At 47.4% G+C, this 23,136-nt stretch overlaps 1 protein-coding gene across 2 annotated transcripts in view; it reads left to right on the top strand.

The window, feature by feature from the left end:
- Positions 1 to 22,817, top strand: part of LOC142295640 (solute carrier family 46 member 2-like) — a 44,725-nt gene extending 21,908 nt beyond the window's left edge. For both annotated transcript variants that reach the window (XM_075338740.1, XM_075338747.1), the window contains exons 2-5: positions 11,897 to 12,955; positions 14,578 to 14,661; positions 16,702 to 16,858; positions 21,722 to 22,817. In XM_075338740.1, the coding sequence (XP_075194855.1) occupies positions 11,929 to 12,955; positions 14,578 to 14,661; positions 16,702 to 16,858; positions 21,722 to 21,800 (1,347 nt within the window). In that variant the 5' untranslated portion in view covers positions 11,897 to 11,928 and the 3' untranslated portion in view covers positions 21,801 to 22,817. The remainder of the gene's footprint in view (positions 1 to 11,896; positions 12,956 to 14,577; positions 14,662 to 16,701; positions 16,859 to 21,721) is intronic.
- Positions 22,818 to 23,136: the final 319 nt, after the last annotated feature.

Here is a 23,136-nt window from a genome sequence, read left to right on the forward strand (position 1 = left end):
GGAGACTGTGGTTGGAGTCCCCTCACTGTGTTTCTAAAAGAACCAAGATGAACAAGTCATGGCTCTCAGAGGACTTTTCTTCCCTTGGGTCAGCCAGGGGACGGGAAAGGCACGCGTATTTTTGAGAGTGCTTCATGCAAAGCATCTTTTTCATTTTGAAAAGGGGCATCAACTGATGTCAGTCAAGAGGGGTGTGTGTGGCCCATTTAGTGGAAACGAGGGAGACTGTGGTTGGAGTCCCCTCGCTGTGTCTCTAAAAGAACCAAGATGAACAAGTCATGGCTCTCAGAGGACTTTTCTTCCCCTGGGTCAGCCAGGGGACGGGAAAGGCACGCGTATTTTTGAGAGTGCTTCATGCAAAGCATCTTTTTCATTTTGAAAAGGGGCATCAACTGATGTCAGTCAAGAGGGGTGTGTGTGGCCCATTTAGTGGAAACGAGGGAGACTGTGGTTGGAGTCCCCTCGCTGTGTCTCTAAAAGAACCAAGATGAACAAGTCATGGCTCTCAGAGGACTTTTCTTCCCCTGGGTCAGCCAGGGGACGGGAAAGGCACGCGTATTTTTGAGAGTGCTTCATGCAAAGCATCTTTTTCTTTTTCAAAAGGGGGCTCAACCGATGCCAGTCAAGTGGGGTGTGTGTGGCCCAGTTAGTGGAAACGAGGGAGACTGTGGTTGGAGTCCCCTCGCTGTGTCTCTAAAAGAACCAAGATGAACAAGTCATGGCTCTCAGAGGACTTTTCTTCAACTGGGTCAGCCAGGGGACGGGAAAGGCAAGCGTATTTTTGAGAGTGCTTCATGCAAAGCATCTTTTTCATTTTGAAAAGGGGCATCAACTGATGTCAGTCAAGAGGGGTGTGTGTGGCCCATTTAGTGGAAACGAGGGAGACTGTGGTTGGAGTCCCCTCGCTGTGTCTCTAAAAGAACCAAGATGAACAAGTCATGGCTCTCAGAGGACTTTTCTTCCCCTGGGTCAGCCAGGGGACGGGAAAGGCACGCGTATTTTTGAGAGTGCTTCATGCAAAGCATCTTTTTCTTTTTCAAAAGGGGGCTCAACCGATGCCAGTCAAGTGGGGTGTGTGTGGCCCAGTTAGTGGAAACGAGGGAGACTGTGGTTGGAGTCCCCTCGCTGTGTTTTACATGCTTTTAGAAGGGCATGACATGGCTTGGAGGTTGACTTTCATCATCTGCAAACTGTTGGCTACCAAAATGCTGCCTTTCCAACAACTGTGGTTATAGACAATGAGGAACATACTGATGAAGATGAGACGCAGATACCCGATTCGGATGACAACTTAAATATTCGGTCAGGGCAAGAAGAGGCGCGGTCTGAGGGGGAGGGGAGTGCAAACACAACAATTGATGATGAAGTTCTAGATCCCACCTACTGTCAACCCACAGTCAGACACTCGAGGAGGTCAACAGAGGCGGTGGAGGAGGATGCAACCGACGTCGAAGTAACCTTGCGCCTTCCTGGACACAGTCGGAGCACTGGTAGCACGTCTACAACTGCATCCTCAGCCACCACTCTGCCTCTGAGCATTATTCGGGGTGGATCAACAGGTCGCATGGCCTCTAAGCTTTGCCTAGCCTGGTCCTTTTTTGACATAAAAAAAGATCGCCCAAATTATGTGATCTGTAACATTTGGCATGGTTATCTTACTAGAGGTCAAAACCTCAGCAGTTTGACAACTTCTTCCATGAATCGTCACATGAATAAATATCATATGGCCTGGTGGGAAGCTCACCGTGCTGCAATGCGGCCTAGCGGAGCCAACCATCCACCGCCTGCCCCTTCCAGTGCATCCGCGCGCTCGTCATCTTCTAGGACTGTGGGGACAGCTGTCACACCTGTTTTTCCACCCACAACTTCCACCACTGTAACCGCAACAGGCAGTTTGCTTGGTAGGTCGTCAGTTGGTTTGGAAGGGGAAACAAGTGATTGTGTACAGCTCTCTCAAACATCGATAGCACCAACGTTGGAAGAAGGCAACATCATGTCTCCGCCTGCACTTTCCTCACAAACCTGCATTTTTCAAGGGACACCCTACTCAACACCGTCTACACACAGCAGCCAGATCTCTGTCCCTCAGATGTGGTGAAATAAAAGGCCACTTCCTGCGACCCATGACAAAGCTAAGAGGTTGACTCTATCCCTCTGTAAGCTGTTGGCTACCGAAATGCTGCCTTTCCGCCTAGTGGACACACAGGATTTTAGAGACCTTATGTCTGTCGCTGTGCCCCAGTACCAGATGCCTAGTCGCCACTACTTCTCTAAGAAAGGTGTGCCCGCGCTACACCAGCATGTCACACACAACATCACCGCTTCCTTGAGAAACTCTGTGTGTGAACGGGTGCATTTCACCACAGATACTTGGACCAGTAAGCATGGACAGGGACGTTACATGTCGCTGACTGGCCACTGGGTAACTATGGTGATTGATGGTGAAGGGTCTGCTGCACAAGTCTTGCCGTCCCCACGACTTGTGTGTCAATCCTCTGTCTGTCCAAGTTCCGCCACTGCTTCTGCATCCTCCACCTCATCTGGGTCCTCCACCTCCGCCCCAAGCCTGCCTGGTCAGGCCACCAGCGTTCTCACTGCGCAGAAGGAATCACGCACCCCTCATTACTATGCTGGCAGCAGAGCGCAACGGCATCAGGCGGTCTTTAGCTTGACATGTCTTGGGAATAAGAGTCACACAGCTGAGGAGTTGTGGTCAGCTCTGCGGTCCGAGTTTAATAAATGGTTGTCTCCACTCAACCTGCAGCCTGGTAAGGCCGTGTGCGACAATGCTGCAAACCTGGGTGCGGCCCTTCGCCTGGGCAAGGTGACACACGTACCTTGTATGGCTCACGTGTTGAACCTTGTCGTCCAGCAATTTTTAACACACTATCCCGGCCTAGATGGCCTTCTGAACAGGGCACGAAAACTGTCTGCTCACTTTCGCCGTTCAAGCGCCGCAGCTGAGCGACTTGCATCGCTCCAGAAGTCTTTCGGCCTGCCGGTTCATCGCCTGAAATGCGATGTGGCGACACGCTGGAATTCAACTCTCCACATGTTACAGCGACTGTGGCAGCACCGCAGAGCCCTGGTGCAATACGTCATGACGTATAGCCTGGGCCAACGAGATGCAGAGGTGGGTCAGATCACCCTGATGGAGTGGTCTCAGATCAAGGACCTATGCACCCTTCTGCACAGTTTCGACATGGCGAGCAGAGAGATCCTTTTTCTTTCCCATGTTACTTGAAAACTGTGGCCTGCTCAATATTGTGGAACATCCAGTTTTCCTTTTATTGGCCTCATCTGGCAAACTAATTATCACAGGTATCTGAGATTGATTTCAGTGATCCAAAGAACCCTGAGACACAATACCATCAATGCGTTTCATTGGAAAAAAAAAAAAAATCGCTATGACACTTAAATCCGATTTGCATAATAATTTGGAACATGGTGTATATCTTTAGTATAGACAAACTCTAATTCTGTCCTGCTTTTGCACAACCTTAATTCTAAAACATTTTTTTTTTATAAAATATTCCTTCATGTTTAATGGCTTAAAAAAAATCTGCATCAGGGTTTTGCCATTGATAATAACATAGTGGGAGAGACCCTGTCTTCAGTAATATGTCATTTATTTGGCTGCTTGCTGTAGTTTTGTTAAAACTTTTTATCAACTGGACATTATCACTAGAGGACTACAAACCTAATGCCATATAGTCCTCAATATTCCTGAGCTCTGTACAGTCCCTGACAGAAGTTCTGTCGCTTATCCATGTAATGTAAATAAAAGCTTATAACCTGATTTTAAATTCATCCATTGGTTTCATAAATTACTCTTTTGAGAGCTGAAACCCTCCCAAATTTGGTTTAGGTTATGAAAATAAAGTTGCTGCAAAGCTGAAATATTGATCATTTAATGAACACAGAAAGGTCAGATTTTGGCAAGACAAAAGTTTTGTTGCCCACAGAAAGTAATGTGAAATTCAAACAAATAATTAACTTCTAATATAAAGATACTGTATGTTGCATAACATTGGTGAATTAAGTTGTAGTGCTACTAGAGACATATTTAATATTTTGTGTGACTTCCATGAGCTTGAAGGACTGCATCCATGCGGTTCAACAATGATTCATACAATTTATTGATGAAGTCATCAGGAAGAGCAAAGAATGCAGTCTTACATGCCTCCAGATTTCATCTAGATTCTTTGGTTTTGTCTTCCAAGCTTCCTCTTTCATCCTACCCCAAACATGCTCAATGTTCATGTCTGGTGACTAAGGGCTAGTCATTGAGCACCTTGATCTTCTTTGCCAGGAGGAACTTTTTTGTAGAGATGGATGTATGAGATGGAGCATCATCCTGCTGCAGAATTTGACCCCTTTTATGATTGGGAATATAAGAGGTATCTAATACTTCTTGATATGTTAGGCTATTGATATTGCCTTCCACCTTGCAAATGTTTTGCACACCCCCATACTGGATGCAACCCCAGATGATGATCTTTCCACCACCAAACGTAACTGTTTTCTGCATCCATAGGGGCTCCAGTGGGTCTCCTGCAGTATTTGCGGCAGCTGTGGTGTAATTCAATGGAAGATTCATCAGAGAAATCCACCTTCTGCCACTTGTCCATCTGTTTAGCAGGCTGTGGGACTTGGCAAATGCCACACCGTTTTTTTAATTGCCTTTTGTTTAGTGCTGGCTTCTGGGCACTGATTCAACCATAGAAGTCATTTCGAGACAGAATCCTACAAACTGTTCTAGTTGACACAGGGACTTGAGGTGACCAAGCCTGTTGGAGCTCTGCTGCAATGGAAGAGGGTCTGGCTTTGGATTTTCTAACCAACAAACGTTCCTCCTGAGCACTTGTCTTGTGGGGTCTGCCGGACCTGGGCTTGTCAAAAACATCTCCATTCTCTTCAAATCTTTTTTTAATTCTTTGTACTTGATGCTGAGACACATTAAAGGTGCCAGCGGATCTGTTCTTCAGCCTCTTGATAATCAATGCTATGGTCACGGTGGATTTTTGGCATGTTATCAGAGGTCAAGTTGCAGTTCAACTGAAAGTCTGGGGTGCTGGGTTTCTTTTTATACACACCCACTAATTAACCGATCATTTAGTGAGCACAGGTGAGGATGTAAACTAGGATTGGGTGCATTATATGACAAGGCGACAAAACTTTTGTCTTGCCAAAATCTGACCTTTCTGGGCTCATTAAATGATCAATATTTCAGCTTTGCAGCAACTTTATTTTCATAACCTAAACCAAATTTGGGAGGGTTTCAGCTTTCTAAAGAGTGATTTATGAAACCAATGGATGAATTTAAAGTCAGGTTATAAGCTTTTATTTACATAACATGGATAAACGACAGAACTTCTGTCAGGGACTGTATAACCCCACCACTGATTGGCAGCTTTCTGTGTACACAATATATGGGCAGAAAGCTCCCAATCAGTGGTGGGATTATACAGAGCTCATGAATTTGGACACTAGTAAACCTGATAGCATGTAGTCCTCTATATTCCTGAGCTCTGTATAACCCCATTACTGATTGGCATCTTTCTGTGTACACTATACATGGACAGAAAGCTCCCAATCAGTGGTGGGGTTATATAGAGCTCATGAATATGGTGACTAGTAAACCTGATAGCATGTAGTCCTCTATATTCCTGAGCTCTATGTAACCCCATCACTAATTGGTAGCTTTCTGTCCATGTTTAGTGTACACAGAAAGCTGACAATCAGTGTTGTGCACTGGGTTATATAGAGCTCAGTATTCAGAGAACTGATAGATCTGCAGCACATAGAACAGTGATTTTATCAAAATGACAACGAGCAGTCCAGTAAGAGACACATCGCTGGAATCAGCAACTCTGACCCTACATTATGCTGCTTACAGATGCTGTAGCAAAAACCTGGTGACTGATTCCCTTTAAATTAGTATTACTATTTTAGAATATAGATATACAAATGTCTAGCACTGAGAGAGTGGACAATAGATATTTAGCTCTTCCAGACTTATTAAAGTCCACATATAGAATCACATGTCATCCAGCTGACACGTTTAAGATCTTACATAAGTCCTTAGTCATGGAAATAAAGCTTAATTATTGCATAATAAAAAGTTAGACTTTTTTAATTTCCTTTTCATATCAATTTTTTTTTTTCCTATATGATGACTCCTGCTCGGCAAAGGGAATCTCTGCTTAACTGTATACCGCCCCGCACTCGGCTGCAGCCGAGCCACTCAGTCCCGGGCTCGTGTGTGTGTCAGTGGCTCGAGCGCCTCCGGACCGGGGGTCACTTCGCTCTGCAAGGGGCTGGCGCTTTGAAGGGGAGTTTTGGTGGATCACGGCCGAGGCTGTGGTTTGTTTGTTTGAGTTTGTGACGCCACGTGAATGTGAGCACCACCGCTGCTGTTTACTAGGCACCCCGGGGGAGATGTTGGTGCAGCTTTTGGTGTTAACCCCTCCGTGGGCAGGTGTGGTGGACCCGGGACCTGGGTTGGTGGAGGAGATGTCCGTGCTCGGCGGGGGAGGGCGGTGCGTGGCCCGAGGGCCCAGTGGTACTCACTCTGACAGATACACGGGAGTCTCTGGTAAACCAAAAAGATGGTGGTTGGTGCCCGCAGCCGGCTGCTTCTAGTTCCCCCAACGGGCTGGTGGTGTCCGCCTTTCTCCTGCACCTTCTTAGTAGCTATGGACAGCCGTGCTTCAGTGACGGAAGTCCACTCCCTGGCATTTTGTATCGGGAGAGCACGTCGCCTGCAGGCGCTGACCCTTTGGATCTCTCGGCCTGTGCGGTGGCCATTATCCGGTATCGGTCGGCTGTTGCCTTCTTTCGGGACTTGGGTGGGAAAGGACCTAATGTCCAGACCTCAATCAGTTAATTAACGGGGTCTGGTAGTTTCGGGACCGCGTTTCAGGGTCTGAGTACCCCCAACTTGTGCTCCGGTTTCCAGCCGGTTCCCTGGTTCGGTACCGGCAGGCCACTACCCTGTCCCGGTTACCTACGGTTCCACCAGCTGTCTTCCCGGCTCCTGCAGACGGCCACCACCGTCTGCCTCCTAGTCAAGATGTCCAGGCTCCTACCCAGGACACTAGGCAGATTTACTCCTCCACACTCTACTCGCCTCCTTTCACTTCCACTGTCAAAACTGATCTGCCTGGGTTCTCCTGCCTCTGGGCCTGTGAACTCCTAGGTGGGCATGGACAACCGTCTGGCTCCGCGCCCCTGGTGTGGACATCAAACCCAGAGGGAGGTGACTAGGGTTTTGTAGGTTGGCTGGTGTCACCTTATTAGGGGATGGGTGTTGTGCAAGGGCCTATCTGTGACTACCTGGCTAGTCCAGGGCGTCACACTCCCCCTTGGTTAAATGCAGACCGTCCGTGGGCTGCCCGACCACCACCGGTTTATTTTTGTTGCTTGAAACTGAAAAAGACAAACGGGAAAACATATACAAGTATAATAACATATTTACATTTACGTAGTTCTTCAGGATCTTCCCTTACAGGAGGCATTTTTGCTTTAACGTTACTAACTTTAAAACATTTTTATTAAACTACAAAATGGGACCGGGTCCTTCCGCTTGCCCACCCAAGCAAACCTGCACCTTGATGCTGCCTCTAAAAACAGGTCAGCACCCCTTTTCCCCAGTCCAGGAAACAGGCCCAGGTACGGGTATTGCCCACAACGGGCCGAGTACAAAGTTCCATACCCAGCAGTCTCTCAGAGGCCCCACGTCCAGGGAACCCCTGGACCCGGAGGGTTGTCACCGGTTGCACTGGTGACGGGACCTCGGCTGACTCTGCCGCCGGCCCTTCCTCCAACCAGCCTCTCCGGAGACTGTAGGACAGGATATGAGGGTCCGGGGATTATTTACAACACGGGGGTTTGCTGCCGGCACAGCTTCCTCCTGCAGCTTTCCCACGGTCCACCACCGGGCAGCACGGTCCCCAATGCCACCTTCACTCACGGGCAGCACTGTTCATAAAGACCCCATCTTCAGCTGCCGGTGGTGCGGGTACGACTGCTCCTCCCGGCTGGTTCAATCAACAGTAACTGTCCGTACTCCTCCAACTCCTTGCCATCCTCCACCAGGGGCTACGACCCCTGATGGCGCCCACTGGGGCTCTGACCCCAGTGACGTTCAACAAGTCGGGCAAGGTCCTCCTCCTTCCACCCTGTAGGCAGGATGGCGTACCCCGGGAACTTTGGGGACGTTCAACAAAGGAAGGAGGTTAAACGGGAGCAGGTCCTTCATGTGAAACATTAAAACCTTAAAACTGGAACTTTAGGGGGTAACTTACGGAGGCTAGTCCATTGCAGAGGGCCATACTGCGCCATCCTCTGCCGGGTCACCGGGCTCCCTTCCCAGGTGCAGTGGGCCCCAGGGCTTTGGATCTCCATCGGGAACGGTGTCGGGGGTAGCGTGTGCGGCACCTCTTCTTCCATAAGCGACGCTATACGGGGCCCACCCGTCACGGTACTGGCGGGTTCCAGCTCCCAGCTGCTGAGGGATGATGTGGGGGTCTGCGTAGCTTTGTCCTGGCGCTGCATGGCGGATGCCAGCTTCTGCTCTTGGGCCCACACCATGGAAACCAGCCTGCGGACCTCCGCCTTCCAGTCGAGCACTTGCTGCAGCGTCTGGGCTCTCACCCAGATGCAGAATCGACCCAGCTCCCGCTCCAACCAGGCAGCGGTCCCTGCGGGTAGCTCATTCGGGCTGTGGTCCACTGCATCATAAGCCACTCCGCCTCGTCCACTTTGGAGTCCCGCCCCGTCGCCGACGGGGTTGAACGCCGACATCCTCCATCCGCTCTCCCCTTGGTCTTTTCGTAGTACTCGTCTCCTTTTTCAGCCGCGCACTTTTCGGCACTGCTCATTCCCAGGGGGCGGGGCTTCCCTTTCGCGCCCTTTCTACGGGGAAGACGGCTTTGGTGGGAATTTTTGCGCCAAAAGATGGCGGCAAGATGGCAGATTCTGCAAATTTCGGATCACCGCTGACTTCAAGGCACACCGGTAAGTGGATTGGTTCAATCCTGTTTGTGACGCCAGAACAGTCGATGTGTACCGCCCTGCGCTCGGCTGCAGCCAAGCCACTCGGATCCGGGCTCGTGTGTGTGTCGGTGGCTCGAGCGCCTCCGGACCGGGGGTCACTTCGCTCTTCAAGGGGCTGGCGCTTTGAAGGGGAGTTTTGGTGGATCACGGCCTCAGCCGTGGTTTGTTTGTTTGAGTTCGTGACGCCACCCATGGGTTGTGGTCAATGTGAGCACCACCGCTGCTGTTTACTAGGCACCCCGGGGGAGATGTTGGTGCAGTTTTTGGTGTTAACGCCTCCGTGGGCAGGGGTGGTGGCCCCGGGACACGGGTTGGTGGAGGAGATGTCGGTGCTCGGCGGGGCAGGACGGTGCGTGGCCCGAGGACCCCGTGGTACTCACTCTGACAGATACACGGGAGTCTCTGATAAACCAAAAAGATGGTGGTCGGTGCCCGTAGCCGGCTGCTTCTGGTTCCCCCAACAGGCTAGTGGTGTTCGTCTTTCTCCTGCACTTTCGTAGTAGCTGTGGGCAGCCGCGCTTCAGCGACGGACGTCCGCTCCCCGGCGTTTTGTGTCGAGAGAGCCCTTTGCCCGCAGGCGCTGGCCCTTTGGATCTCTTGGCCTGTGCAGTGGCCGTTATCCGGTATTGGTGGGCCGTTGCCTTCTCTCGGGACTTGGGTGGGAAAGAACCTAATGTCCAGACCTCAATCAGTTAATTAACGGAGTCCGGTAGTTTCGGGACTGCGTTTCAGGGTCTGAGTACCCCCAACTTGTGCTCCGGTTTCCAGTCGGTTCCTCGGTTCGGTACCGGCGGGACCCTGTCCCAGTTACCTACGGTTCCACCGGCTGTCTTCCCAGCTCCTGCAGACGGCCACCACCGTCTGCCTCCTAGTCAAGGTGTCCGGGCTCCTACCCAGGACACTAGGCAGATTTACTCCTCCACACTCTACTCGCCTCCTTTCACTTCCACTGTCAAAACTGATCTGCCTAGGTTCTCCTGCCTCTGGGCCTGTGAATTCCTAGGTGGGCGTGGATAACCGCCTGGCTCCACCCCCTGGTGTGGACATCAAACTCAGAGGGAGGTGACTAGGGTTTTGTAGGTTGGCTGGTGTCACCTTATTAGGGGATAGGTGTTGTGCAAGGGCCTATCTGTGACTATCTGGCTAGTCCAGGGCATCACAATTGCAACTGTCATAGTGTACTGTTTAACAGCCCGTGAACCTGTGTGTCCATCCCATTACCAGGGCAGATTTTCATCCAATGACAGTTTCTGTTAAAAGGGTGCAAACATTTTGAAGCCTGTGAGGATACAGAAAGCAAGGCCGGAGTGACACTGGCGTATGACTCGCACGAGTGCAATGTGAGAAAATCTCGCATTGCACTCAGCCCTATGTTAGACAATGCTGCAGCTCAGATCTGTGAGTTTTTACTCAGCCCTAAACGGACTGAGGAAAAAAAAAATCACAGTATACGATTCTCTGCGAGAGCCGTGTCACTCGCACCCATACAAGTCTATGGGTGTGAGAAAAACATCGCACTGCACTCGGATGTTATCCCAGTGCAGTGCGATACATGCACAGGCTGACAATGGAAGAGATAGGGAGATTAACCTCTCCTTCTCCTCCGCAGCACTCACTCTCAGCTTTGCAGCTGTGACCCGATCGCAAAATCGAGTCAGTCGCATAACACTCGGCTCAGACTCGCAGGAGAACCTAAGCCGAGGGTCATTAGCAAATTGCATCAATTGCTCTCGCATCGGATGCCATACACGAATATGACTCCAGCCTAAATCAGAGAATTGGATAAGTTTCCATTGTGCAATGGAAACCAATTATGTGCTGATACTGGTATACCCCTCTATTATCTCACTTTACATTTACCAACTGGAAAGTTTCTTACTTTCTAATTTGGTAATAGAAGCTCCGGACCTTTAAGAAGTGTGCTGACTTATAATCCTCTATTGGACGGGCATGTGTAAGTATAATATTCAGCTGGCCATAAGACTGGGCATATACACAGGGTGTGGGTTTTTTTCTCTTATTTTTATAACCTGGGAGCCTCAGTAGGCATCGGATACCGCTAATAGCCTATATATTGTGATCGGAGGTGTTCTTTTGGAAGTGTTGTAGATGTTTACCACCAACAAACTCAACAAACTAAAAAAATACAAAGACTATGCAGTATACAGAGGGGTTTTTTTGTGTTTTTTTCTCTTTTTTTCTATCATGGGAGCCTGTGGGCATCGGATGTCACTGCTATATATTGTCATCCATCGGAGATGTCTTTAGGAAGTGTTCTAGATGTTTTCCACCACCAAACTGGAAAAACACAGTGTGAATGAAGCCTAGTCCTTACAGGCAGTGGTCTCCTTCTTGCAGAATAACCCTTTAACATTAGCCGTCTCATCCTCCTCTGGTGAGGCTACATAACATACAGGGGAATATTAAAAGGGTTTTAGATTGTGACCCCCAATGGGGACAGTGATGATGTCTGTAAAGCGCTGTGGAATTAATGGTGCTATATACTGTAAGTAAAATAAATAAGTGATGACAAAAAAGAAAAAAGGTAATCTGTTCGCTAAGAATCCTGCTAGATTTAATCAAAAAGCTCAATTTACCATTTTACCAAATTTATCCCTCACAGTTGAGTCCCAGCATAGGAAAACTCAGTTAATTTTGTGGGATTTTGACTAAAGTAAAAGAAAAGTCCATCATTCTCATACCGAAGTAATTCTTCCTTTATGCTAATGATATCTATTTTGAATATTTATTATAGTTACATAGTTACTTAGGTTGAAAAAAGACCTAGGTCCATCTAGTTCACATTGCCATTTTTGTGTTTTCTCACAACCTACAGGTCCTCTTCAGGCTAATTATCTGCTAATTGTGATGGCTAGGACGTGGATTGAGCCAGTGGTTGCAGGCGCTCAGGTTGCTAGCTCCTTCTATGATACGGCACTCCTTATGGTGGTAAGAAATCATTACAACACATCCATCGACAGCCAAGAGGTTCCATCCAACTCTAGCAGAGATGACATGCTACAGAAAGCAGTCTCCAACTTCTACATCATTTACAATGTCATCATAGGATTAACGCCTCTTCTGTCTGCCTATGTCTTAACCAAAATTGGAGACAGGACCAGCAGGAAAGTCACTATATGTGTGCCATTGCTCGGATACCTCCTATCAAGAATGTTCTTGTTGTTTGTCATCATCTGGGAATGGCCAGTGGAAGTGATGTTTGGCTCAGCCGCACTGAATGGTTTAACGGGCTGGTTCACAACCTATTGGGCCGGTGTTATGGCCTGGGCTTCCTTATGTTCTTCTGAAAGCAGACGATCTCTTCAACTTGTTATTATTGAAATGGTGTATGGCTTAGCAGGATTTATAGGCAGTTTAGTATCGGGACATTTATTTGTGTTTTTACATATAACGAGCCATCAAGGCACTATCCTGATGTGTTGTAGCATTGGTGGCTATGCATTTTGTGTCCTATACTGCGTTTTTATCCTGAGGACACCAGAAAAAAATGATAACTCAGAGCCCACCAGACTATTAAGAGAATCTACAAAAATGACTATACAAGAGGACAAGACTGAAAATTCAGTTCCTAAAGAACCATCAAAGCATATTCTTATTGCGTTGTTTGTCAGTGCTATAATTTGTAATGTTGCTCTTTCAGCAACTAATGATGTTGTCAATGTGTTTGTTCTAAAGAAGCCTCTGAATTGGGGTCCTGTAGATGTCGGCTATGGCAATGCAGCTGCTTACATGACCTACATCACCAGCTTTCTAGGAGTGTTGATTTTTTCTCGATTTACAGGTGATTTGGGATTGATTACTATTGGAATAATTTCGTTTGGTTCTGGACTTCTGATAATGGCCTTTGTACGCTCAACATATATGTATTACATTGGTAAGTATATATTGTTGAATAAGTAGTATAACAATTCACAATTGCAGATATCCACATGTAAACTGTATCATTGAGAGGACTTTTATAGAATTTTAGAAAAATGTGCTTAAGAAATGTTACCTTCCCTTTTGCATTTTTTCTTAGACAGCAAGACTTTACCGTACTTACTCACCATGCACAACCCTTGACTTTACAATCGAAATTACTTATGAACAAGTGTTTACTGTAAAATTCCTTTGCTTGAATAGTTAATAATTAGTGATGAGCGAGCAATACCATGCTCGGTGCTTGGTACTTGTACTGAGTAGTGATGAGTTAACACTGCCATGCATGAGTGCTCAGCACTCGTATTGACTGGTGATGAGTGAGCACTACCATGCTCAGATGCGTGGTACTCGTAATGACTAGTGATGAGTGAGCACTACCAACCTCGGGGGCTCGTTACTCATAATGACTAGTGATGATCAAGCACTACCATGCTCGGGTGCTCGTTACTCGTGACGACTAGTGATAAGCGAGTACTACCATGCTCGGGTACTTGGTACTCGTAATGACTAGTGATGAGTGAGCACTACCAAGCTCGGGTGCTCCTTACTCGTAATGACTAGTGATGATCAAGCACTACCATGCTCGGGTGCTCGTTATTCATAACGACTAGTGATAAGAGAGTACCAGCATGCTCGGGTACTTGGTACTCATAATCACTAGTGATGAGCGAGCACTACCATGCTTGGGTGCTTGGTACTTGTAAGGAATAATGATGAATGAGCACTGTGATGCTCAGGTGCTCGGTATTTGTAAGGACTAATGATGAGCGAGCACTACCATGCTCGAGTGCTCGGTACTTATACCAAGTAGTAATGAGCAAGCACTGCCATGCTCGGGTGCTTTGTACTCATACTGAGTAGTGATGAGCGAGCACTACCATGCTCAGGTGCTCGGTAGTCATACTGAGTAGTGATGAGTGAGAACTACCATGCTTGGGTGCAGTTGGATGCTCAAATAAGCGCAACTCGAGCACCTGATTATAATGGAAGTCAATGGGGAATCCTTGCATTTTTCCAGAAGATTTTTCGAAAAAATGCTTGAGTTTCCCAATGACTTTCATTATACTCAAGTCGTCTCCATCCGAGCATCCAACTGCTCGTTACGAACACCCGAGCATGGTAGTACTCACTCATCACTAGTTACGAGTACTGACCACCCAATCATGGTAGTGATCTTCATCATTAGTTATGAGTACCAAGCACCCGAGAATGGTAGTGCTCGCTCATCACTGGTTACGAGTACCGAGCATCCGAGCATGGTAGTGCCCGCTCATCATTAGTTCCGAGTACCAAGCATCCGAGCATTGTAGTGCTTGCTGATCACTACTAGTTACAAGTACCGAGCACCAGAGCATGGCAGTGCCCGCTAATCATTAGTTAAGAGTACAAAGCACCCGAGCATGGTAGTGCCTGCTCATCATTAGTTACGAGTACAAGGCACCTGAGCATGGTACTCCTTGTTCACCACTATTAATAATGTAAATAATGACATTTGTGAGTGTCAGAAACTTACGTAATTACATGCTACACTATCCTGAAATATTTACACTGTATCTTTTTAAATCTATATTTCAGCTCGAACAACTATGATATTTTCATTAATCCCTACGCCAACCATCAGATCAATGATATCGAAGCAAATTCAAGGCTCCTCGTATGGTAAGATGTGACAGTACGAAACATGAATAAATATGATGTTTAGTCTACCATATACTTACACCATAATTAAAGCAGACACACAGTGCACTATCTAGAAAGCTGTCGTTAGATGTCGGAGATATATTATTTCACAAAGAAATACTATTTTTTTAATTATGAAGTCTTAAGTGTTTCAGTAAAGGTCATTAAAAACAGCGTTCAGTTAAATAAAATAATACATTAGATGTGTTTACAATAAGAAGTAATATAAATTACTAATATGCTTCAAATATTTAATGTCGCCTGGTCTTCAGATATCGCCACCTGTCCTGGTTCTGCGGTTTCGGTATCATATGAGTGCTATGTGTGAAGAAGGCTGGCTAACTGCACATTTTACTATCCAAGCCAGCCAAATAGAGTCTTATCCGATGTAAAATATAAAGAATAACTTGTAGGAGTTCACCTCTTGTGGTTGTGCAGCTCACAACCACCATAAACGCCTGTAGGCCCCTGAAAAACTCACATGGAGATCAAACAGTGGAAAGGAGAAAGAGTTAATCTCCTGCGCCGCCACCCAGTCAAAACGATAACAGACAGAATATGATTCACTGGTCAACGTGTTCCAAGGCCATTAAAGCCCCTTCATCAGGACAATCATATACATACAGTATATGATTGTCCTAATGAAGAAGCCTTAATGGCTTTGAAACACGTTGACTAATAAATCATATTCTATCTTACATCATTTAGACTGTGTGGTGGCAAGGGAGATTAACCCTTTCTTTTTCCATTGTTTACGCTTTAGTCATGACAGAGTGTGGCCTAGCTAGATGACAGAGGGTGTGTTACGATTCGGGGTTCGGTTATGCCTCGAACTAGTCTGGTCCCGTTTTTGATTCCCACATTGGGGTAGGTTAATTCTGCAGCGCCACCTGGCCATCGCTTGAGGCATCAGGTGGCTAGAATTTTGTACCATCCTGAGCCTAACTGCTCATGCTACCATACTGCGCATGTGCGTGATATCATGGATGACAAGGCGGTCACTGATTGGTCATCAGTGACATCAGCGATGAAGTGGCAGCCGCTGATTGGTCATCATGATGTCAGGAATGACTTGGCAGCTCCTGTATGGTTGCAGCCAACGCCATTACCACATGCCATGCGGCCTGGTCCAGGGTGGCGGCTATAAAAGGTCTGTAGCTCCGCCCATTGGTGCGCAAGCGTCACTATACATGCTGACAGCATCGTCTGTATTCCTGGCTGTCAGTGTGAGTGGGTTCCAGCGCCATTGTAGTCTGCAGTGCTTGTGGCAGACTTGTGTTTGTATGTTGGAGTGATTCTGAATTCAGGGCAGGCGCCGGTACCAGGTATTCGTATCTGGGTACAAGCTGTGTCTCGGCACGGTGAGGGTTTAGGGTCCTTCCGGACAAGATGTGCCCCCTACGCACACGCCCCATCTGCACTGGCAGACTTGTGTGTATGTGTGTGCCAGCTTTGGGTACCCAGTGACGCTAACTGGGTGACCTTCACGGTCTGACGTGTCCCTGTACGCACGTGACCGGCTCAGTGTTAATGTTCCAGGTTGCCAGTAACGCTAACTGGGTAGCCTTCACAGTCTGACATGCTTCTGTACGCACGTGACCGACTCAGTGGTTACGTTCCAGGTTTCCCAGTGACGCCAACTGGGTTACCTTTCGGTTTTGTCGTGTTCCTACACACGTGACTGTTATATGTTGCGTTCTCATTTGGTGTTGTCGTATTTTTACACACGTGACCATTACTGGTGTCCCTGTGAGGTTAACAGGGACACGCTACACATAGGAGTGTGCCTTACAAACATCCCCTTCGTTTCTGTTGTGGTTTCCTGAGTTGCTGTAATTGTCCTCCTGTCCTTTGTGGCTTTAACACCTGCCCGGCGGACGAGGGGCAACGATTGATTCTCTATTATTTTTATAATCAATCTGTAACAGGGTGACGGTAGTTGGATAAATCTTATATAAAAATTATCATGAATTTATATACGCCTAAGATTTCAATTTCTTATTTTTTTTTCTTTTTAAGGCAAAGTGTTTGTCGTACTGCAGCTGGCGATAGAACTTGTGGCCGTGAGCTCCTCTGCAGGGTTCAACAAGCTTTATCAAGCCACGTTAGATTGGTTCAGTGGATTCTGTTTTATCGTGTTTGGAGCCTTGGCATACATCAGCATTATTCCCATTGGGTACGTACGTAGATGACATACAATCATATATAACTGTGTATATAGCCATGATGTCTATACACAGATGTGTGACTAGTATTGAAACAAACTTACAAGATATAGGTTAATGTCATATCGATCAGCCTATAATTGGCCCTATCAGATTGCAGACTCTTGTATTTCCATGAAATACCAATTCTGGTACTCCTTTTTTTTTTTTTTTTTTTTTTAAGAACTCTGTGCTATTCCTCCTCCTGGAAATATAGTAATGAATTGGTGATAGGTCTGTGCTAATGCAATCAGACACTATCCAATCGGCACTAACAGTGACAGCAGTGTAAGGACATATCCTAGTGATAGAGGAACAATACAATGCAGTAATAGGGAAAGATGCGCTAGAATTGCTATTATATGGGGAATGCATTACTAAAACATACATCAGTTGCCTTCAGTTAAAACGTTCTGTTCTTATATACTTTGGTTTAACTAATCCAAAATTACTTTTGTTTCTTCCAGAACAATTGTTTTTCTATGCATAAAAAAGTGTATATTGGGAGAATTTAGAGGTTTATATGAGACTAGAAGGTGGCCCGATTCTACGCATCGGGTATTCTAGAATTTACGTATTGTGTAGTTCATGTATGATTTTTGTTTATATATATATATATATATATATATATATATATATAGATGTTGTTGTGTGTAGTTACCAAGTGTTTGTGTAGGGCGCTGTACATGTTCTGAGTGTCGCGGGGGGTGAGAGCGGTGTTGTATGTGTGTTGCGTGTGTTGCGTTGTTTGTGGAGCGCTGTGTGTCTGTAGCGTTGTGTGTGTGTGTGTTGTGCGGTTTGTGTGTGTGTGGTGTGTTTTGGGGGGAGGTATGTTTTGAGCAATGTGTGTGTTGTGCAGTATGTGCGTATATTTGTGTGTGCAGCGTTGTCTGTGTGTGTGGGTGTCTGTGTAGGGCGTTGTTTGTGATTCCTAGTGTGTGTGTGTTGTGCAGTGCGCGTGTGTGTGTATGTTGGGGGGAGGTGTGCACCTCCCATCGTGCTCCATCCCCCATGCTGCGCACCCCCCATCGTGCTGCATCCCCCATGCTGCGCACTCCCAAACGTGCTCCATCCGCCATGCTGCGCACTCCCAAACGTGGTCCATCCGCCATGCTGCGCACTCCCAAACGTGCTCCATCCGCCATACTGCGCACTCCCCATCGTGCTGCATCCCCCATGCTGCGCACTCCCAAACGTGCTCCATCCGCCATGCTGCGCACTCCCCATCGTGCTCTATCCGCCATGCTGCACACTCCCAAACGTGCTCCATCCGCCATGCTGCGCACCCCCTATCATGCTCCATCCGCCATGCTGCGCACTCCCAAACGTGCTCCACCCGCCATGCTGCGCACTCCTAAACGTGCTCCATCCGCCATGCTGCGCACTCCCAAACGTGCTCCATCCGCCATGCTGCGCACTCCCAAACGTGGTCCATCCGCCATGCTGCGCACTCCCAAACGTGCTCCATCCGCCATGCTGCGCACTCCCAAACGTGCTCCATCCGCCATACTGCGCACTCCCCATCGTGCACCATCCGGCATGCTGCGCACTCCCAAACGTGCTCCATCCGCCATGCTGCGCACTCCCAAACGTGCTCCATCCGCCATGCTGCGCACTCCCAAACGTGCTCCATCCGCCATGCTGCGCACTCCCAAACGTGGTCCATCCGCCATGCTGCGCACTCCCAAACGTGCTCCATCCGCCATGCTGCGCACTCCCAAACGTGCTCCATCCGCCATGCTGCGCACTCCCAAACGTGCTCCATCCGCCATACTGGGCACTCCCAAACGTGCTCCATCCGCCATACTGCGCACTCCCCATCGTGCACCATCCGGCATGCTGCGCACTCCCAAACGTGCTCCATCCGTCATGCTGCGCACTCCCAAACGTGCTCCATCCGTCATGCTGCGCACTCCCAAACGTGCTCCATCCGCCATGCTGCGCACTTCCAAACGTGCTCCATCCGCCATGCTGCGCACCCCCCATCATGCTCCATCCGCTTGGGAGTGCGCAGCATGCCGGATGGTGCATGATGGGGAGTGCGCAGTATGGCGGATGGAGCACGTTTGGGAGTGCGCAGTATGGCGGATGGAGCACGTTTGGGAGTGCGCAGCATGGCGGATGGACCACGTTTGGGAGTGCGCAGCATGGCGGATGGACCACGTTTGGGAGTGCGCAGCATGGCGGATGGACCACGTTTGGGAGTGCGCAGCATGGCGGATGGAGCACGTTTGGGAGTGCGCAGCATGGGGGATGCAGCACGATGGGGAGTGCGCAGTATGGCGGATGGAGCACGTTTGCTCAGCCTCTCTCCTTCCAGCCTCCCTCAGCATCAGCCTCCCCCTCCCAGCCTTCCCCAAGATCAGCCTCTCTGCTCCCAGCCTCCTCCAGCACGCCGTGCTCCTCTGCCGACACTCACCCACACCCGATCGCATCCACTCACCCACACAACCGATCGCATCCACTCACCCACACAACCGATCGCATCCACTCACACACACCCGATTGCATCCACTCACACACACCCGATCGCATCCACTCACACACACCCGATCGCATACACTCACACACACAGACACTGACGATATTGCACATACGCGCTGATACTCACAACATCCGGGGATATCACATGCTTCTGGCCATGTGATCCTCCGTCAGGTCCTGGAAGCTCACAGCACAATATCGCCGCCGAGAAGCAAGCGATATCCCAGGATGTTGTGAGTATTTGGATGCGATGTGATGTGTGAGGTATGTGTGAGTGTGATCTGATTTGTGTGTGTGTGTGTGTGCTGTTATGTTATGTATGTTCCGCAGCTGCAGGACCTTGATGTGTGGATGCGATGTGATGTGTGTGTGAGGTGTGTGTGAGAGTGAGTGTGAGCCGGTGTACACTGGTAACTATGATACACATCGGGTAACTAAGGGACCTTAGTTACCCGATGTGTATAATGGTTACCAGCTTTCACGGCCTCCGTTAAGATCCCAGCATCGCAAGGTTATGTCTGGCGCTGCCGGGATCCTGACGGAGCCGGTGTAGAAGCAAGCGATATCCCAGCATGTTGTGATGTGTGTGGATGTGATGTGTGAGGTGTGTGTGAGAGTGAGTGTGAGAGTGAGTGTGATCTGATGTGTGTGTACTCACCTGGGAATCGGAGCCCCGTGTCAGTTGGGCCAGAGCGAGCGTGCATTGCGTGAGGGGGGCGGGGCCTGCAGAGAGCCGGGGCGAGAGGCCAATCCGTGTGGGGGGGCGGGGCCATGGCGAGCCCAGCGGCCAATCAGCTTTGTGTCACCGTAAGGACACAATTTCGGAGCATGACAGACAGACAGACAGACAGACAGACAGACAGACAGAATAAGGCAATTATATATATAGATTATGTCCAAACTAGCATAATTCTCATCAGGAAACAAGTTCTGCTGTATAATCCCTTCCTGTACAGCAATTAGATTTGTGCTGCCCTTGTATTCACCAATATTATTCCCATTGGGTCTTCCATGGCAGCTGGATATCACTTCAGCTCCCGACTTACTGGGTATCGCTAGTGCTTTTTAGTCCCCAGAATGTCACTAGGCCTCATACAACACTATGATGTACATTTCCAATGATGCCAGGAAGACTATCTGCCAGAGGGGCAGACAGGTTGCTAGAATCATGGCTGCATGATTAAAATTATTCAGATCTACTGTAATTAGAACACCATGAAGGTGCCTACAAGCACAGAACATAAGTTTACATTATATATATATACTAGCTGTACTTCGCCCGGGTTAAAAAATGCTGTTAACAACAAAATAGAATGTAGTAACAAAAATGTATTCTGCACACACAACCACAAAACAAATATTTAAATGTAATTATAATGTCTGTCTCCCCCTCTGTCTCTCTCTCTCTCTCTCTCTCTCTGTATGTCTGTCTGTCTGTCTCTTTCCCTGTCTCTCTGACTGTCTCTGTCTTTCTCTGTCTGTCTCAATCTCTTTCCCTGTCTGTCTGTCACTTTCCATGTCTCTCTTTCCCTCTTTCCTTCTGTCTCTTTGAATGTGTCTGTTTCTTTGTCTCTTTACCTGTCTTTGTCTGTATCTTACCCTGTCTGTCTCTTTCCCTCTCTGTCTGTTTCCCTGTGTCTGTCTCTTTACCTGTCTGTGTCTGTCTCTTAACCTGTCTCTCTTTCCCTGTCAGTCTGTCTCTTTGTCTGTGTCTGTCTCTTTGTGTCTGTCTCTTACCCTGTCTATGTCTGTTTCTTACCCTGCCTGTCTCTGTCTCTTTCCCTGGCTGCATTGTGACATGCCAACATTCCAGTTAAGGGCGTGGCTGCGCATTCTTCTGACGTTCTGGCTGCACTGTGGCTCCCAGCTCCATTCACTTTAATGGAGGAAAGTTTTTTGGTGAATAACTGTAAAGCGCAGAGTTAAAATTTCCCCTCAAAACATAGCCTATGATGCTCTTGGGGTCCAGAAGTGTGAGTGTGCAAAATGTTGTGGCTGTAGCTGCGACGGTGCAGATGCCAATCCCGGACATATATACACATACACACACACATACACAGCTTTATATATTTGATATATAGATATAGATAGATATATTTATAAAATATATTTTTCAACTGCATTACAAATGTATAAGAAAACTGTATGTACCAAGGTTGTGTTCCAGGTATACACCTATTATAAGTGCTCCATAGCAGTGTAACTGGATGGACACTTTGAGCTCATTACATGGACTTTCCAGATTTTTATCAATTTGACTTGAACAATTCCGTTTCTATAGAGTAAGTGAAGATGTTTAAAACTACTTGCTATAGAATTTTAACAATATTTTCTTGTATTTTTCCCCCCAGCATTATAGCCTTCCATAATTGGTCCAGAAGAACTCAACAGAATAACGTAGTGGTTTCAGACCCGCAACCTTGTTCCTGATGAATGTTGAAACATCTTCCAATACCATGGAAACCAGCCGTCTAAACACAATGTACAACTATAGGCACACTGTCCTTAAGGCCTCGCTCACACATCTGATTTTCATGTAGGAGTTCTAGCCATGTTTTTCGTGGGTAGCATTTGTACCTGTAATAGTCTATGGGGCTATCGCAGCGGGCATGTCTTAAACAACCTGAACATGCCTCTGTCTGTCTTGGATTTCATCGGTACAACAAGTCCCATAGACTACTATAGGTGCCCTATTAAGGCTTCAAGCAGGATATAAGATGAGGCTTTTGCCATGAAGTAATCACACAGGCGGCACAGTGGCTCAGTTGTTAGCACTACAGTCTTGAGTTCAAATCCCACCAAGGACAACATCTGGAAGGAGTTTGTATGTTCTCCCAGTGTTTGCGTGGGTTTTCTTTGGGTTCTCTGGTTTCCTCCCACCAAAGACATACTGATTGGGGCTCAAAATTCAAGGTCCCTATGAGGACAGTGTTTCTGATGTGTAAAGCGCAATAGAATTAATGGCACTCTATAAGTGAATAAATATTATCTGCTCACAGGAGTATTGCTTTTTGGAAGAAACCCTATTACTACTGCCCAACCCACAGGCAGCAGGAGTAAGACACCGACTCCCTCATTAGTAACTATTCTTGTTAGGATTATTTGTAACAAATTCCAAAGTCCTACTCTGGTATTTGTCATGAATAACGAACCTAATGCAAGTCATTGAGTAACCTGACAATTTTTTCTTGTTTCTTGTCATGATGAATACTGGAAGAGTACTCTGATAAAAGCACTCCAATTAATTACCTTGAATCTGTGCAGTCTTCCCTGATTCCATGTCCGGTTTCATGTCTTTTTAACCACTCTGTCAGTGTCCATTTACTAGAGACAGACTAAGAACTACTCTGTTCGAAACGCGTCCTCTCACCTGTATTTCCTCTGAATTCATGATGGAAAATTTTTTAACTTGAACATGAAATAAAAAAAGAATGAATTTTTAACCTATTTTGGACCTGATTGCTGAATTTCTACCATATCTATGCTGCTGCTGAGGTCTGCCTACCTCTTATTCCGTGCACGGTCTGGACTTGATCTTGGGTACAGGTGAGCAGGGTTACTCCCCTTTTGTCTTGGTACTTTTCAGTCTGGCTTAGTACCCCAGCTCCCTGCCCATTTAATATGCGAAGGAATTAATACATATTCCCTGTGTCTGTTTGGAAATCAAAATTGTGTGGATTTTCATGCTATAAAGGGAATTATTTTTACCCTGACACGTGGGATTTCCTATATATTGAACGCAATTATGGAGATCAATAATGGTAAT

Source organism: Anomaloglossus baeobatrachus, chromosome 1 (genome assembly GCF_048569485.1).
Source record: "Anomaloglossus baeobatrachus isolate aAnoBae1 chromosome 1, aAnoBae1.hap1, whole genome shotgun sequence".
NCBI classification, from domain to species: domain Eukaryota; kingdom Metazoa; phylum Chordata; class Amphibia; order Anura; family Aromobatidae; genus Anomaloglossus; species Anomaloglossus baeobatrachus.